The 18928-nt window shown below is 37.0% G+C and overlaps 1 protein-coding gene across 2 annotated transcripts in view; it reads right to left on the bottom strand.

Annotated features, from left to right (window-relative positions):
* PARD3B (par-3 family cell polarity regulator beta) overlaps window positions 1-18928 on the bottom strand; it is a 1231823-nt gene that overhangs the window by 531903 nt on the left and 680992 nt on the right. For both annotated transcript variants that reach the window (XM_056111836.1, XM_056111837.1), the window contains exons 8-10: window positions 17047-17396; window positions 14809-14948; window positions 11750-11878 (exon numbers count right to left, since the gene is read on the bottom strand). In XM_056111836.1, coding sequence (XP_055967811.1) covers window positions 11750-11878; window positions 14809-14948; window positions 17047-17396 — 619 coding nt within the window. The remainder of the gene's footprint in view (window positions 1-11749; window positions 11879-14808; window positions 14949-17046; window positions 17397-18928) is intronic.

Below are 18928 nucleotides of genomic sequence, written 5' to 3'. Positions count from 1 at the left end.
ATGATAGTATGACAGTGTGATAGTTGTTCACAATAATTTATTACATTCAGTATTCTAACACCAATCCCACCACCACTTTCCTACTATCGTATTTCGAATGTTTCCACTCTGAGTCCCAAAATCTGCCCCCCAAAGAAAGACCTAAATCATTTATTTTGTATTGTTTGTTATTAATAATCTGCTAAAATAATCCAAAAAGTTTTCTTAGATATCCTCTATGTCTTGACTGGACTTTTAACTTGTTTTCACCAAGAGAATGCAGCAGATGTGACATTGTGCTACTATGCTTGGATCAAACTTAAGAGACCCTGCATTTTTGCTTTTACTACCTGGAGAAAGAAAGTATCTACTGAAGCTGGAGGATAAGACTATAACTGAAAAAAGAACCAAGAGTTTCACAAACAATCAGCATTCGCTGACAGCTATGGAACGAGGTCATCTAAGACATTCTGTCCTTGCTTTATGTTCCATATCAATGCAAAGAACTTAGGAGATCTTATAAAAGAGGGCACCAAACAGATGTTAAATTGACATTTGTTGGATTTCTATATTATCCCTGGAAATATTCTTGGTATGTACTTACACATTTTGCTCTCATGACAGAAATAATCAATATTAATATGACATCTACCACTGTCCCTCCACTCCTTCCTTCTCCTCTGCCTTCCGTCCTGCCTTTGACATAAGTTTTTATACCTCCACGGGCTTTTGTTCTCTTTGTTTCTTTAAGTCTTTCCATGGTGCAACCACATTCCTATCTATCTCATGAATAACATTTTTCATAATTTAAAAGTTTTTTGAATTTTCAGCTTTACAAGTTCAAATTCATGATTACTCTCTTATTGTCTTCTTTCTTTCTTTCCTCCCCTCCCCCTCCCCTTCCGCCTCCCCCCCCCTTTTTTGCAGTTGATGGGTGCTACACCATAGTCTTATCTGTTTCTTCATCAGCACTTAGCACTGATTATAAATTCCTGCAGTTCAGGGATCAGGTTTCAGTTCATCTTAAAGTATCCAGTACATAGCACATCTTCTAGCATCAATGTTCAGTAAATATTTGTTCAGTCAGCATTGGTTGCATAATTAAGTCCTGTTATCATCAGTGTAGACCCATAAATAAGGCGAACTAGGGACTCAAGAATCATCAGCCTGTGTATCACAGAATTTGATTTCAGGAAAATGAAGCAAAAGGAAGTCATAGGTAAAACATTTAAGTTGGGTATTTTTTATTGTTTTGCCATTTCTGGCTTGTCTGCTGTTTTGCTTCTGTGCATTTCTCCTTCCAGTGGGAAGTCAAGGGTTTGGTGATAAAATAAGAAACTGCTAAGAAGAACAGGAAGGGGCAAGCCCCTTCAAGTGGGTCTAAAAGCATGTAACTTACCTGGCAGTTGCAAAAGACAGAAGTCCTACAAACAAGGTGCACCGTGCTCCAATATTTACACACAAAAAATTAACAAATAGAGGGTTTATATTCATTCTAGGGGCTGCTATATTTTCCCATTCTAATGCCATTTCCTCCATCTTTCTCTACTTCAGCAATCTGACATTTTAATATAATTTACAGCAATGTTCTAGAAACTTCCTCCTCTCCCCACCTGACATTTTAATGTAATGTAGAAATAAATATATCCTGTAATTGAGAGATACCATACTGTTATACTGTTATTTGCTATCAGTAAGGCAAAAATAATAGACCAGAAACCAGAAAGGAGAGAAAGAGAGAGAGAGACAGAGACAGAGACAGAGAGATAGAGAGAGACAGAGAGACTGAGAGAAACAGAAACAGAGAGAAACAGAGACAGAGACAGAGATAGAGGGAAGGAAGGAAGGAAGACAAAGAAAAGAATAAAACAGGAAACATAAGAAAATTTGAATAACCTTTCAAGCTGCTAAGCCAACCCTTCCTTAGGTCCTAGGCCTCTAAGAAATGCAAAGAATTAATTACGGAAAGACTTGGTGATAAAAGTCCTCTGTATAACTCAATAAGTGGCCAGGAAACATAATTGAACTCACTTATAATTGAATATCCTGCCACTGGGGCAGATTTAAAGAAAGGTAAACTTAAAGAGACATAACAATATTAAATGTTCTTTTGCCTTTTTAACATTTGTGATTAAAACATTCTTTTTTAGAGGGAGAACCTGAATGGTGGCAAGGCTTCATTGAGGCAGCAACGGGCATTGGAGAATGTGTGACTTGTACTTGAGCATCTTAATTTAAATAATTGTAAAATCTGAACGGAAAATGCATCTTAACTTCTTCAATATTTTATTATATCTGACAAGTTCAGTAAAAGGGCACCCATCTCCTGGTGCATTATGCGTCATATATTCTGCACACTCATTAAAAATAATGAGAACATATTTAAAAGTCATTGCCCAGAGAATCTTTGGGGATGGGGCACGAGAAGAGGTAAGTGGCAACAGATTGTTATTTAAGTGTCTATCTCTGTTTTATCACCCTCAGGAAAAAAAAAGCAGCAATCTTAAGCGAGTATTCTTTAATGATAAAGATCACACATTTTCCACAAAAGCTGGAAGATGAAACGTGTGTTGAAACCTCAGAGTACACACTCAGAGCGAAATGGACAGTAGTGGTACTTTCACATGTGCGGTATTTTCTTTGATAACAGCTGGACAAGTCAACCACAATCAATTAAAGTTGTCCTTCTTTTCCCTTTCATCTTTTATCCCTTACAAAATGAAGGCACTTCCTTATCTTCTACCAAATGTACCTTAACAAATGTACTGATCATAGGCAGAGAAGTAATTAGGCAAATCAAGGTCATTCCCCGAGTTTTGTAACCATCTTCTTATCCAGAGGCTCCCTATCAACAGCTGGCATGAATTATGGGCAACATTTGGCTAATTGGATAATAAGGAGGATATATTTGGTGGATGGTTACAGTAGTACATTTTTCGAGCTGTTTAAGCACGTTTAATTTAAAAATTCTTCTCTTCTCCCCAGCCTCTGAAAGGCTAAAAAGGCCAAGATCGCCACTAATAAGACTTAAGTCTTGCACCATGAAAGTGTAACCAAGTCTTATGGTATGCCATCCTTAACTTTGCAAGAGGAATTAATTAGGCCCAATCCTCTGAAATGCCTGAGAACTTTTCACCATAAAAAGCCACTCTTTCCCTCACCCTCCAATCACCAACAAAACCAGTTTTGTGATAAAAGCTATAAGTATTTTCATTTTGACACCTGGAAGCCATACAACCAAACAAAAGTGGCCGGCACTTCCTCCATCTGTTTTAATAATGCTCAGCCGAAGCATTTATCATCATCTATTTTATCAAGACTAGGTTTGCTGACAAGGGTTGAGTAAAATTCTTTCAGGTATAAGTACTTTCCAGGGAGTAGCAAATGACTATTAATCCCTCAGCCTTGTGGGTTATTGAATGCATTCGAAAAAAAACTGGCAAGATTAAAGATATAGTTTCTTTGTACACAGCAGCACTGAGAGAAGGCAAGATGTTTACTTCAGTGAGGTGGAAATATCACTTTAAAATATTTTTTGTTTGACAAACAATATAAACTTTAGTGTCTCCAAGTTTCATTTCCCCCACTTTGAAAATGAAATGAATGGAATCAACTATGCAAAGTTGTTTGGTTACTGAACATGATCACTTTCTTAGGAGCTTTGAAATCTTTGACCATAGCAGAATGGAGATAATAGGGTGGTTCACGTCAGAGACCAACAGGCCTATCTTAGACTCAATAATCCATGGTGGATACTAAGCACAAAAGTGAAAGAAAACAGGAGAAATTGCAAGCTAATATAAACATCTAATCATTTTAGCATCCCTAAAATTACCTCCTTTTGGTATGTGTCTGAATCTTCAAGTTACAAGGTGGCATGTAACAAATTTTGAGCACAATTAAATTGAGTGTGGACATCTTAAAGCACAATCGAGTTGGATCTGAAAAAGTCAAGTACAATTGAGTTTGCCTAAATGAATCAGGTGTAATTGAGTTGAGGAACTGGTTTTCACTAAGCACTGGCCCTTTGCCAAAAGGAGCGGCATGTGGCCAAAGAGACACAACTCAATTGGGTTTGAACTTTTCCCAGGATATTTTTTTACAAATAAAGAAATTAAAGAATATTATGATAAACTTGAATATTTGATTACTGAAACTAGTCAGCCGTAGTCATTAAGTTATCTTGAAGACTTAATGCTGTTTAAAATTAAACCAAGGGTTCTCAAACTTGACTGAGCATTGGATCTGGAGAGCTTATTAAAACACACTGTTGAGTCTAACCTCTAGGATTCCCCACTACTTAGTTCTGAAAGGAAGGACAGAATTTAAAAGCACAATTCCTCACCTGTAACATCAGATAAATGCTAAATTCCCAATATCTGACCACATTTTGATAATAATTGTACTAGAAAGTTATTGTCAATCCAAGAGCAAAGCATTAAAAATACTAGTAATAACTTTTAATTACAGTTTGAAATTCAAGCCACAGCCTTGCACACTCCACATGTTCAAATGAGCCTCACACATAAAGGTAGAGGAACCCAGGTGTGCAGGAGCTGGGATTGAGATCTCCAAGCCTCTCAGATTGGGACTGGGCCTCCTCCACCCAGATCCCCCATCTTCTAGTAGCTAGACAGTTACACCCACCAACTGCCCCGGCATCATGTAATCCCATCAAAGGCCAAGATCTAGAGACTATAAAACCAAGCTCCTGGAAGCACGTGACTGCATTCAAGGCCGAGCGACCTCTTATTGTCTAGTTCTCACTCTCGGAGAAACCGGCAGGCTACTGAGAGTACCCTGCCCGCACACAGGGTCTGGCAAGCTCCCCGTGGTGTATTCTATATTTCATAACCGAGTAACTATGATGAGTCTCATTTGCCTGACCCTGAAAGAGCCTCCAATGTGGCACTGGCTAAAATCTCAGGGCTAGGACGAATGGAGACTTTACTGGTGCCTGCTGGAGGAAATCGATGAACAACAAGATGACAGTGAACGGTAAACTTTCAATACTTTAAACATGACTCTGGTAGCACTGTAGCACTGTCCTCCCGTTGTTCATCAATTTGCCTGAGCAGGCACCAGTAACGTCTCACAACAAATTGTGAGTCTTGTTACTGTTTTTGGCATATGGGATAAGTCACGGGGAGTTTGCCAGCCTTTGCCTTACGGGCAAGATACTCTTGGTAGCTTAACCGAGCTCTCTGAGAGGGGTGGAGGAATTGAACCTGGGTCGGCCATGTGCAAGGCAAACCCCTTACCCACTGTGCTATCGCTCTGGCCCTATGACTCTAGTATTTTAAAATATAAGGAAATTATTCTTAAAGCCCAATTTCTTTGTTTGTTTTAGTCACTGCCATGGTAAGCTCAGCTCTTTAGACCAGTTCTTAGGTTCTGTTGTTGTTAGGCTTTTGTTATTTTCCTAATATATTGCTTTATATCTCATTTATGAGAGAGCGCTGCAGCACTGTAGCACTTTCTTCCTATTGTTCATCGATTTGCTCAGTGGGCACCAGTAACGTCTCCATTGTGAACCTTGTTGTTACTGTTTTTGGCATATCGAATATGTCACGGAAAGCTTGCCAGGCTTTGCTGTGTGGGTGGGATACGCTCAGTAGCTTGCCAGGCTCTCTGATAGGGACAGAGGAACCAAACTCGGGTCAGCCGTGTACAAGGCAAATCCCCTACCTGTTGTGCTATCGCTCCCACCCATTAAACAAACAAAAAAAAATTATTGGGAAAAAACCTCTATCACTGAAAAGTATAAAAAGAACAACTTTTTAAATACCTATAAAAGTACATTAAGCTTATTTAAGCGCAATGTTTATTCCACTTTCTGAGATATTGGTATTCATTCCTTATCTTCAAAATAGGAATTTTAAAAACTGCTTCAAAAGAATTTTTGAATTAAAGGAGACAGTGAACAAAAGTATTGGTAGAAGCTTGCAACAGTAGCACAGCGGGTAGGACATTTGCCTTACATGTGGCCAACCCGGGTTCAATTCACAGCATCCCATAACATCCCCTGAGTACCACCAGAAGTAATTCCTGAGTGCAGAGCCATCAGTGACCCCTGTGTATTGCCGGGTATGACCCAAAAAGCAAAAAACAAAAACAAACAAAAAACTGGTAGAGAGAAATCGTTCTATATCTGACCTTATCCTTCTGGCTAACTTAGCATGATACCTTCCAGCTCCAAATATATAGATAATAATTGCATGACTTTGTCTTGTAGCTGAGTACTATTCAATTATGTATAAACACACTGTAGTTTATTCATGCAGTCATATGTTCCTGGACACTTAGGTGGTGTCCAGATTTTAGATATTGTCAATAGTGCTGTAATGAACCTAAGAGCACATTCTAAAATCCCACTCAGTCATCACTTCTAAATTACTTTTTGTATTCCTTAAGGTCCCCTTAATGTTTAACTTTTAATTCTTAGAATACTCTATGAATATAACTAACTCAACAGATCTTCTTCCAATTATGGATGAGAAACTTTCTGAGGACAGGAACATGTCTTATTCATCTTTGAAGTTTATGCTGCAGAGTCTTTACTAGATTAAATAGATACTGATTATACGGGAATGCAGTAAAAAGGAAATGAAATTTATAGTGGAAAAAAGGAAAGATAGAGACTACATCTTAGCAAAGACCTATCAAAAGTCATTAAAACTTGTTACTTGAAGAATGAATAAAATACAGCAATGTGTTTGGATTTTTGCATAATTATTTAAATTCTATAAAGTAACTCTTGCAATTCAATTTAAGTAGAAAAATCGTTCTGAAATCATACTCCCATTTTTGCTACTTATCACAAATAACTGCTATAATATTCATTCTTTCTTAAGTACCTTGGTTAATTAAGCATGGAATCATTTGAGTCAAATAACCAAAGGGAATAAAATAATATATCAGTTAAATGAGGTTCATCTATGATTTTTTACAAAAAAAATCTATCCTGACTTGTGATATTAAATAATTTGGCATTTGAAGGTGGGGATATTTTACTTAAAAGAAGACAGAATAAGCCATGGAGTTGGAACCGTGGTGGTCAGATAGACTGGTAAATATGTTAATGTTAGAATACACTAAGTTCAGCAACTATTAAGGGATTCTCCATACATGTTTGCATCACTATTTTCTCAGTAAAAGCAAAGCTCCAAGTGATGGCCAAATCAGCATGACAAACTCGGCTGGCTAACTTTGGATCTCAATCATGCCGGGCAAGGCAACTTGCTTGCTTGAAATATAGTTAATCCCACTTGCAGAGGCCAACATTTAATAGCAGGCAAACTTGGCAGGTAGAAATTATAAATACATTTGAAACTTTCTAAGCTCAGTTTTCCCACCAGGGTTGCTGTGATTTTCAGGATAATTTAAAGCTAAGGCAGCAGGTCAGAAAATGAAACATGCAAGAGGTTAACAGAAATGACAGAATATTCCTTTCTCTTCAATCAATGAAGGGAGACGAATATACACATGCACACATATCCAAACATACATGCCAAATTACTTAGTATTTCTGACATTCTTACCAAAAATGGCATATAATAAATAGAAAGTCATTAATTTTTCAGATTTAGTTTCTAAATGATAAGACAACTTTATTTAAATGCAAAAGAATAAGAGAATTTCAGGTATCTGGATGGATAAGAACTTGTAGACATGGCATGCCTTTTATACAGCAGGTCAAACAAATTACTGATCAAGTAGTATGGTTTCATTTCAAGTGCAGACATAGACACAGAGGTTTCATCTTCCCATTGTATTACCAGCACTGACCTCAAAGTCCCTTCTGCAAAAATATGCCTTATGTAGCTACCTCATCAATAAACTTCCCCAGTTCACTGGGAAGGATATCAAAGAATCTTGCAGAGGAGATTCTGTAAAAACTACCTTTGATGCAAAATACTTTTGGTAAATATACTAGAAAAAGTGAAATAGTTGTGGATATATAAATTCCTCTTGTTTGATTTTCAACCCAGCCCACCACAGATGGAAAGAAATGAGAACTAAATGTGCTTTTTAATGAGTGATAGAAGGCAACTGCACAGGAAGGACAAACACACAAAATACTTAGAATTCAGCATAGTATTCTTATATGGTCAGTGGGAAAAGATGATCAGGAAATGAATGCTAAGGTCCATGGAATGACAGAGGGTCACTTTCAAGAGACCATTCTATATTAGGACTTCCTGTATAACAGCTGACAACATGCTCCTTTAGCTGGAAGTATTAAGCTATTATAAGAAGCTAATATTAAGAAGAAACTGAGAAATATTTTACTGTCACAAAATAAAACAGTGCCATTAAGGGCACACAAGGATACAGAGATCCTGAAATAGGCAGAACAAAAGGAAGAAGAGAGTCTCTCAGAACAGGAAAGCAAGAAGCATTTTGTTTCCTTCAAAGGAGCTAGAACAAGACAAAAGCAGGAAGTACTGTCTTTCCTTCATCCTGCCAGATTCTCAATGGAAAATCAAGGATGCTCATCAATTATGATAAGGGGAAAAACTAACTGAATGTTACCTCTGTTAATTTTTGAAAGAAACATATAAAAAAGTATGACATGTTCTTCATTTTGTTCTTCCAGAGTCAACATGTGTACACTTTGAAGTAAGACCCACTGGAGTAGGCCTGTGCACGCCAAACATGACCTCCCTTTAAACTTCCTTTGTGGTTCATTCTACTTTGTATTCAAGGCCGACATTTGGGTTGGAAAAAGCATATCATCCCACATTTCTCCAAAACAGACTCTGGGTCCACATTACTTAGGTGACTGAGAGACTCCAAGGCCCTAGCTTTGCTGTGGTTACAAGGAATATTCCACATATTTGGAGTTAAGAGAGAAATATTTTAAAAGAGCCTAGAATATTTGCCAGATAAATCTAAGACACTGGATACTAACCACACATATTCTAAATTTTGTAAAGAAATAAAAACAATGAGGATGCTGTTTTTACATGTATCATATAATAGTCATATAATTAATTGAATATGCTCCCTGATGAGTTCAGTCTATGATGTCACTTTCTGGGACTGAAATCAAATTTCTTTAAATTATGTTAAATGATAGTAAAATAATATATACAGGCTTCCTGTCTAATGGATTTGGTTGGTTATAAAAAATCTTATTGTAATTCAGTATTTGTATGACAGAATACATTTTAATAAATTTTCAAAATAGTGGTTAGTATCAGGCAAGGGTGCATAAATTTATTTATCCATAAAGAACCTAACGTATAGCATTTTGTTTATAGTGCTACATAGTGGTGCTGTGCCAGATGAAATAATCTGAGCTAACACACAATTTGTTAGAAATGATGTTAACAGCATTGTTACCTCTTTTAATTCTCTTAACAATATTATGATGCAGATGAAGAAATTAAGTTTCAATCCTGTGCTGAGATCTGTCCTAGAATCTAGCATCATTTTGTTTTCTTTTGTTTTGGGGTCAATCCAACTATAGTCAGAGCTTACTACTGGTATTGCACTCAGGGATCACTCCTGGCATGCATGAGGGGCCCTATGGGGTGCCAGTAATCAAACTCTCCCTACCCAAGTGCCAGGCAAGCCACCCTATCCCTTCAGCCCATAGCTTCATAAACTGTGGGTTGAGAATATGGGGGTCCTGTAACTAAATGTGGGGGGGTTTTGAATACATCTTAAATATTTTTCTAAAAATACTATGATTTATTGTAAGTTTGATTTGCACAGTTATTTTATAGAACCTATTTTAGTCAGTGTTGTATAAAAATTTATTGGGTGAAAGGGATCACAGGTAGAAAAACTTTAGGAAGCCCTGCTCTATATAACATACCAGTCAGTAGTGAATACTGAGGTTGACTACAGTGTTAAACTTTAGCAATACTTGAGTTAAGAAACCTAGGACTCTATTTTTCTTTATTATTTGGACATGATATCCAATGATACTCTATGTTTGGGGGTGAATTGGACCATACCTGGCTATGCTCATGGTTTACTACTGGCTACATGTTTGGGGATCACTCCTGGGGATGCTCAAGTGATCTATAGGGTCAGAGACTGATTAGGTTTGGCTATGGTCAAGGTGAATACCTTACATTCTCTGACACTTAAACGTGTTTTTTCACTAGTACTTCAATCACTAATGAACAGAGTAAGGCTACATTTTAATCCATGCATTAATTCCACCGATCCGATAACATTTATGGTGTTCTAAGCTTTCTCTTTTCTACGCTAATTATTCTTAATTTTTAAACCAACTCTGTTCTGATGATATAACTCTGTGTCTAATATAGACCATTGTTTCTGTACCCTTCCTTTCCTGCCATGGCTTCCCATGGAAAATCCCAGGAACTCATAGAAAGCGACATAGACCCCAGTTGAGAAACACTTGTAAAGTCTATATGTGCCTGTGCCATTTCTTTATTTTTAGGTATCACTTCTGGCAATGCTTGGGGAACATATGGGAAATGGGGTGCTAGGGATAGAACACATTTGACCATGTCAAGTGCCCTACCCACTGCATTATCCCTCCATCCCTACCTGTGTTATATTTTGTACATATGACATATATGTGTAAAACATATGTATGAATATACATATTCAAAAGAAATAAAGTTTAAAAGAATAGAAAATCTAAAACCCTTTAATCACATAATTTTTTTTGCTCTTCTCAATAAAAATATTTTGAATTTTGCTGTCAAAAAATAGGTAGTTCAAAAATAAAATATTCACTGTAAAAACAATAAGAACATTGAAAATTCTCATACCTCCCAACTTTATGGGTAAATATCCTTCTAGTTTTATTTTTGTTGTTTTCTAAAAGTTTTGAATATAATTTGATGACACCGTATTATCATTTATATCCTAATTTGTAATTTAACATACTATAAATATAGTCTGCTTTTATGACTTATTCAAAAAAGTCATATACATACTTATTGCATATCTGTGAGGAATTATCGGTTATTTAACAAATACCTCTATAATATCCAATATAACACCTCAATAAATATAACTTGAGATAAAATGAAAGTACATTTGTTTTTTAGAACTCTGATGACACTTTTAGACGAATTACTAGAACTATAGTGTCTACTTCAAAGAGCATGCACTTTAACCCCTGGTCTTACTCAGGAGTTATTCCTGTTTTTGTGCTCTGGAGAGACCCCTAAAAGTGCTCAGGGACCCAAACATGGAGCTGGAACCAAGAGGACCAAATATTATACAATGCAGGTGCCTTTTTGCCTATTCTCTTTGCCCGCTCTGATAGCATACATTTTTAATAGGATTTTTAAAATTTTCTTGCTCAAATGCCTTTCCCAGCCAAGATTATGTTACATTCCTTTGTTATATATTACTGTAGCACTCTGCAGTTTCCTTTCACAATCTTTATCATCATTTTGGGTAATTGGTTATATTTTTTTATCACCGTTTAGACTGTAAACTAAGCTAGGGCCATGAACATTTTCGCTGACTGTTTTAAAGGGGGGTCTAGCAAAACACATACACATCTCTATTTATTTAGTTGGATATTATGAAAGTGCCTTGAAAGGGAGCTTAAATTTGTACCCAAGACATACCACTGCATATATCCAACTTCCTGTATCAACATCCTAAAACTGTTATTTCGCAAATGCGCCAAAACACTCTTGTTCTGATTCAATTTTTGCTACAAATAAAGCCTGTGATTTAGAACTCATTTCTCAGCTATTACGAATTCACTGAGTGCAGTAAACTGTGCATTGAACATTCAGTGAGACTGTGCTGTGAACATTACCAGCTCTCGGGGCAGGAAAGTTCCTTCTTGCCGGGCAATGACCAGTGATGCTATCTCTCCCTGCTTGGTACTCCTCAGCATGGCCACAAGTTCTTCCTGAGTTTGTCCAGTGACATCTCTACCATTTACCTGATAAATACAATCGAAAAAATAGTCACAATGGAGTCTAGCATCTCCAGATACATAACTTGGGGGATGTTAGCAGCATATAGAATCAATGAAGTTCTGGAAAGATGAAAACAGAATGCATGGGCTGCCATTTTCAAATACCAGTAACACATAACTATCATTCCTGTGCTGCTAGATTATCTCAGATAGTAGTCTTAGCAGATTTACTAAGACATTATATCCATCTTCCTTCCTTCCTTCCTTCCTTCCTTCCTTCCTTCCTTCCTTCCTTCCTTCCTTCCTTCCTCCCTCCCTCCCTCCCTCCCTCCCTCCCTCCCTCCTTCCTTTCCTTCCTTCCTTCCTTCTCCTCCACTTTCTCTTCGTCCTCTACTTCTTCCTCTCCCTCCTCTACTTTTACTTTTGTTGGATTTTGGGCCAGACCCTGTAGTTCTCAGGGCTTACTCCTGGCTCTGTATTTAAGAATCACATGTGGTACCAGGGTTCAGAATGAGGCTGGCTGCATGTAAGGTGAGTTCCTAAACCCCTGTGCTATCTTTCTGGCCCAACAATTTATCTTATGCTGCATTCCACAAAGTTTTCATGTGTAGAAAATTGCAGTCACCATATTATCAGAAAAGACTGGAAATTCTACTAATTAGAAGCTGTATTAGTCGTTCTGTGCATGTTCTTCACAATAAAATTGACAACCCAAGTAACAGCATTGCTTCTCTGTCCTGAGATAGTTAAATGCAACTAGTGTCAATGAAGACACTTTCTTAGAAAGCAGTTGGGATAGAGAAGGGACTACTATAACAATGATATTTGGAAATGATCACTCTGGATAGGAACTGTGTGCTGAAAGTAGGTAAAGAAATAAACATGATAACCTCTCACTACCTATATTGCAAACCATAAGTCCCGAAAAAGGAGAGAGAGAGAAAAAAAGAAGATAAGCCTCTGCCGTAGAGGCAAGGTTATGGGAGGGGGTTGGCAGAATGGAAATCTGGGACAATGATGGTAGGAAATGTAAACTAGTAAAAGAATGGGTGTTGGAACATTGCATGACTGAAACTCAACCATGAATATCTTTTTAACTGCATCTCACTGTGATTCTCATAATAAAAGATAAAAAGGAAACAAAGGCTAGGGAGGGGTGGGGGGATATGGGAGCGAACCTGGAAACACTAGTAAGGAGAAGTTGACACTGGTGGTAGGATTAGTGCTGAAATATTGTATGTCTAAAACTCAGCTATGAATAACTTTGTACATTACGATGCTTTAACAAAAAAAACCTGTGCTAATAAAAAAAGGAAAATAAAAGTAAAAGAAAATGGAGGTGACAAATTTATTTAGCCACCCTCCAAAAAAAAAAGAATGATTCTATTATGTAAAAACTCGATTTGCTCGAGCGGGCCCAGTAACGTCTCCATTGGATAGTCACAAAATTACAAAATCCTTTTGTTTGGTGCATTATAAATATTTCTCGATGGTCAGATCAATCCGGTATAGTATAGACTGGCCCATTCTGGTGAGATGTCTGAAAGACAGTCACCAGGCTTGCTTTTTACCCTTGAACACGCATCTCATTACTGTCTCTTTCCTTGCTTGTGTCTTCCACTCAGAGAAGCCTGTGCTCTCTCGGGTAAACATGCTTCCTCTCTTTTTCTCCTCTCTGTATCTTTCTGTAAGCTTCATTCAGTAAAAACTACCTTGCTTCGCTAAAAATAAATAAATAAATAAATAGATAAATAAATAAATAAATACTAAGTGAAAAAACTGTGATGAATGTTTGGGGCTGTCTTTGAAGTTCTTATCGCTAATTGACCAGAACCTGTAGATTCCTTCCAAATTCCCTAAGGATACTTAGAGGTGGACAGAAGATAAGAGATAGCAGGGAAAGTGTGACTTGTCACCATTATCTGTGCTCTGTTTTGGGATTTTTAAAGTCACATCACTAGAGAGATAAAACAAATAGACCAAACAAAACAAAAACATACCCTGAGTTCTGACAAGGAAACTGAGGTTGCCAGATGGGTGGGAGGGAGTAAGGGCAGCTCAGTGGGCTGTGGTAGAGGATTATTGCTACGTTGGTGCTGAGCATGACATGTTATTATACAACTCAGAAAGTGTGAAATTGTTCTTCTAAGATACATAGTGTTGCAAACTAATGTTACCTCAATAAAAAATCATTTTGGGTTGGTTTGAGCAGTGCTCAAGACTTAATCCTGTCAAAGTATCACTCCTGGTGGTGCCTTGGGGGGATGGGATCAGATCAGGAGTGACAAAGATGAAACCCAGGTCAGCATGTGAAAACACAGGGACCAGTACAGGATAAAAGTATCTTTACTCCTATAATATCTCTCTAACCACCCCAAAGAATATTTCAAGTTAAATATTAATCAAAATAAACCAGATGATACAGTCATTACAGTCGTAAGTATTTATCTGGAAAAAAAAATAAAATAGGGGCCTAAATGACAGTGAAGTGGGATGGGCTCTTGCCTTGCATGTGACTGACCTGGATTTGATCCCCAACACCCTGTATGCTCCTCCAAATCAGTCAGGAGTAAGCTCTGCCCACTGCCAGGTGTGACCCCGAAACTCAAAAGAAAAAGAAATAAAATATCCATAAAGTTTATATAGTGTCTACAAGAATAAATAAACTGTGCTATATGAATACAGCGCAATATGACTGAACAAAACAAACAAAAAAGCAAGTCAGGCTGCTAATTAACTGTTTTGTAATGAAAATCCTTATCAATTCTCAAGTGAAACTTCTAATATATAGATGGTATTTAAATTTTAATATATTTGTTTACATACTTATTTAAACACTAATATTTTATTTAAACATTAATTATAGTTTTTTGGGTAAATTTACTGTCTACAATAATTTTTAAATGTACATTTCAATGGTATCAATCACGTTTATATTAAATTTCAATTCTCACCTCCAAAATTCTGTCCCCTGATTGCAGGCGGCCATCTTTTATTGCTGCACCTTTTGGCAAAATGTTTTTTACAAAAATAGGGCCAGGTCCATGTATAGAAGAGTCTCTTGTAACTACTGTGAAACCAAGTCCTTCAGGGCCTAATATATAAGAGGAGAAAAACACATGGTTACCTTAAGCAGGAATAATACTATATTCAATTTTCCCATGAACTGTACCTTAGACTAATATAGTAAAATAGAAATATTTACATTTTAGAATACATTTATAATATATTTCTGTCATTATAATTTCAGATACAAGTTATAGATTACGATACACCATGATGGTATCCAAGTGAAATGCACAGACTACACACATCTCTGTGTAGCAATACTTTGATTATTGAGGTCCTAGCCACATGAAGAAAAGTCACATGTTCTTCATATAATCAAGAGAATCATTTCTCAGAAAGTCATAATATGACTTCATACTTTTACTTTTAGTGCTTTACAGAAGCAAAAGACCATCTGACATGAGTTTTGTCAGATTCTAATTAGCTAGTGAATTTATAACTTCCTTATCTTCTAGTGCCTTTATTCCTTACAGGCTGTGCGCCAGAGTCCCTTGCTCATTTCAATGCCTTGTCTTATGCATCTTAACTTATACTCTTCAGTATAATTTTTACTCTTTGAAGGGATGCTCCACTTCTCTACCCTGAAGAGTCTCTAATTCTGTCTTATTGCTTCTACAATTTTCTAATCTATCAACAAAGATCTATCCATGGCCACAGTCAGTAATTTTTTCTGTTCCAGGTCTTTTCCCATTACTAGATTTGATAATTTTCAACAACCATTTATTTATTTTATGACTATTTTCTTTCTGTTGACACCTGTCTTTCCCTCTTTTTTACCTACTCTCTACTACAAAACCATAGATTTCCCCAAGGACTGATTCTGAATCCACCATTCTGCTTTCTCACCATCTCCCAGTAAAAGGAACCCTAATCTCCTTGACCCTAATCTTCTTGGTGTCAGTTCCTAGATATCAACACACATACACACACATATTTTCACAAGCATTTCAAACTTCACTATGAACCATTCTCTCCACTTCATATTTGGACTTTTTCAAATATATTCATCTACATAAAATCCTAATCTTTAGTGAACGTATCTACTGTGCAAGTTGTTTTGGGTGAGGAAAAAAATAAGCAGCAATTCCACTTTCTCTTCCATTCTTCATCTAGTAATAGTTGAAGCATGCATATTATATTAGACAGATGCGATACACCATTTGTTGATCCTTGATTGTTTTTTTCTATATCTACTGTCAGATTAATCTTCCCCAATAGCATTATGATACTGTATTCTTTATTTTCACATTCAATGTTTTCTTATAAAAATTTCATAGCAATGTTCTGTTTGATTCCTCTATCCCAAAAGCACCCAGTGCTATGACTTATGCATATATGGACAATTTGAAGCAATGGACTTTTGCTAAGTGTGTTGGACTATCTGTACTGCATAGTTAATACATTTTATTCCCACTTTTGATATGAATAATGAAAATTTGATCAAAAGGTCTTTTTCAAATTTTTTTTGGATAAAGTTTTGAAAATCACATAGGACTGTAAAAGATTACAGCATGAGAATTCTGCTCTTACCAGAAAAATTTGAAAGAAGGAAAGACAGTTATAAACACCTATGCCTTTTATTAATATACATTATGTTGCATACATATCCATATGTACAATGATTTTTGTTTCATATATGCTTAAAATGGATAGAATTTTTTACAATTTCTTGACTTAGCTCAATTAATAATTATCACATATTTGTTTTCTGTGGAAAATACTTTTCTGGCCTGAAACTATGTTAGAGAATCAGAAACAGTCTATTGGCTTCTTAGACTTTTTCTACAGAATACTTTGAAAATCAGTAAGACCAAAAAAACCTAAATTTTAGTGACTATTATTACAGTGCTATACAGTATTCAGTTTCTAACAAGGGTACAACAATTCTACATTTCCCAATATGTTTCCATTGGTTTGATTTATTTTTTAAACCTACACTCTCCAGAAGAATAAAGAAATACTACAATTGAAAGAAATTTAAGTTATTTAAGTATACACTTAAATCTATTCTTTGATACAATTAGATAAAGGGAGAATTAACAAAATTAGCCTTAATGCATTTCCCTTAACCAATTTTCCATGTTTCAATGATATAATGCTATTAAACATAATTTAGTAATTACCTTTCTTTAGGTCAATCTTAATTTTCTTAGCATTTTTCTTGCTTCCAAACCCCATGAGAGGAGACAGTGATGGGGAGGCTAGCTTTCTAGGGATTCTTGGTACGCGGGGGCTCTTGCTCTGTTGCAGGGAAGTTGAAATATCTTCTTCAGGACTGCTTGTTCCCGGCTTTATTCCTGGTTTTCCATGAGCAGCGGTAGGTGGCAACTGTGTTTTTAAAGCACCATCATTGTTCCCAACCAAGCTAAGAGTGCCGATGACTGATTTTTCATACTGTTTTCGGTTGTGAGGTGGTAGCACGTGGAGGAGCATGCTGGGTGATCTCATTGCCTGCCGGAAAACTTCCTGAGCCCTTGGGGGAGAGCGAGGATAGAGAGTCAGTCCACTGCAAAGAGTCAGACACCACATTTTATCAGGGGTCGAAAGCAGTGTCTCATATCTGGGCCAATATGCCCCTTCTTGGGACCCGAGGATATTCCAACAAGATCACAGGTGAAAATCACACAAATGGGGCACAGTGTCCTGAGACTAGGTAGCCAACTAGAAGAACACAGTATCCATGGGAAGAAAATAAAATTGTAAGATGGTCTAGGTTAAAATAACATTGAAAGACACTAGTCTAAAGTACCCTATATCAGGGTAACAGCCTAGTAGCATAAGCACAGAAACTCTTCTTTGATTCCCTGAGTGCATTGCTAAATGAATAATGGCTATACTTCTGGCCTGTCCATTATGTGCCCTCGCACTGGACTATCTATCATTATTAATATGGGAGATGTTCTTGGATAACTTTTTCAGCATTCCACATACTAGTCAGATAGAGCAGTGGGTAGGGCATTTGCCTTGTATGTGGTCAACTCAGGTTTGCCCCTTGGCGCCCCATATGTTACCCCTAGCTCAGAGCCAGGGGTAAGGCATGAGCAGGGCTAGGTGTGTCCTCCGCCTCCAAACTCCGCCACCAAAAACAACCTTTCTTAGCAATACTGCCAGAAAAGCATGATTGAGTCTTTTTCAAAATGAGCAAACAGAATCTCACAAAGCTTGAGCAACTTGTCCAATGACTTAAGTATTTCTGAAACTGAATATCTCTCCAGAAGTGATAATGGAGAAAACAGAAAAGTAAACTTTTACTTTAGATGACAAACAAGCATTTTGTAATCTAATTCACATTATCAATTAGTTTCCTTTTGGTACTTTATTCAAAGTAGCAGGAGGTTATTTCTTATAGGAGCTGTATTTTTAGAAGTTTCTTGTCTGACACAAATATTTCCTCATGGAGAAGTATTCAGAGGTTGGACTGTATTGAGTATCACACTGGGATAAACCTCCATGCTGCGCTCTCCTTTTATTCCACTGTAGAGCACAAGCTTCTTTGAATGTTTGGTTCTAGTGTTTTGGGTTTGCTCTCTCATTCCCAGTTAACATTACCTCAACAGTACGACTGGGTACAAGAATTCCCATTCCTGCCAGTGTGACTTAAGAAGTTAAAAATAAAACAAACAAAAGAAAATACTTTTGGGGGGGCAGGCATGTTTTTGTTATCTTGTTTCTTCCAATTTGTTAAAATTCAAAACTGTTGGAAGTAAGACCAACCTGCCCTGCAGTCATGAAGCAACTCAAGGACAGTAATCATATAGCAAAAGCCCTCAGAGAGGAAATGCCTGGTCTGCCGAGAGCCACTGATCCACTCTGTCGACTCTGAACTACTCCTTCTACACAAATTTTCCCTTAAAAAATAAAAAAAAGCATAAACTGTTGTCTAGTTAACCTGGCTTTATTTTCCGTCTCAGAGACCACCTCACTTTACCAAAGAGGTCAATGGCGTGCATTGTGAGGACATAGCCAAGCTTATCTGCTCAGTTCCTACTGCACATAATCCCATAA

The sequence above is a fragment of the Sorex fumeus genome, unplaced genomic scaffold, assembly GCF_029834395.1.
Source record: "Sorex fumeus unplaced genomic scaffold, SorFum_2.1 ptg000014l, whole genome shotgun sequence".
In the NCBI taxonomy this organism is placed as follows: domain Eukaryota; kingdom Metazoa; phylum Chordata; class Mammalia; order Eulipotyphla; family Soricidae; genus Sorex; species Sorex fumeus.
Note: the sequence above shows the minus strand (reverse complement) of the source record. Positions and strands in the feature narration are given on the sequence as shown.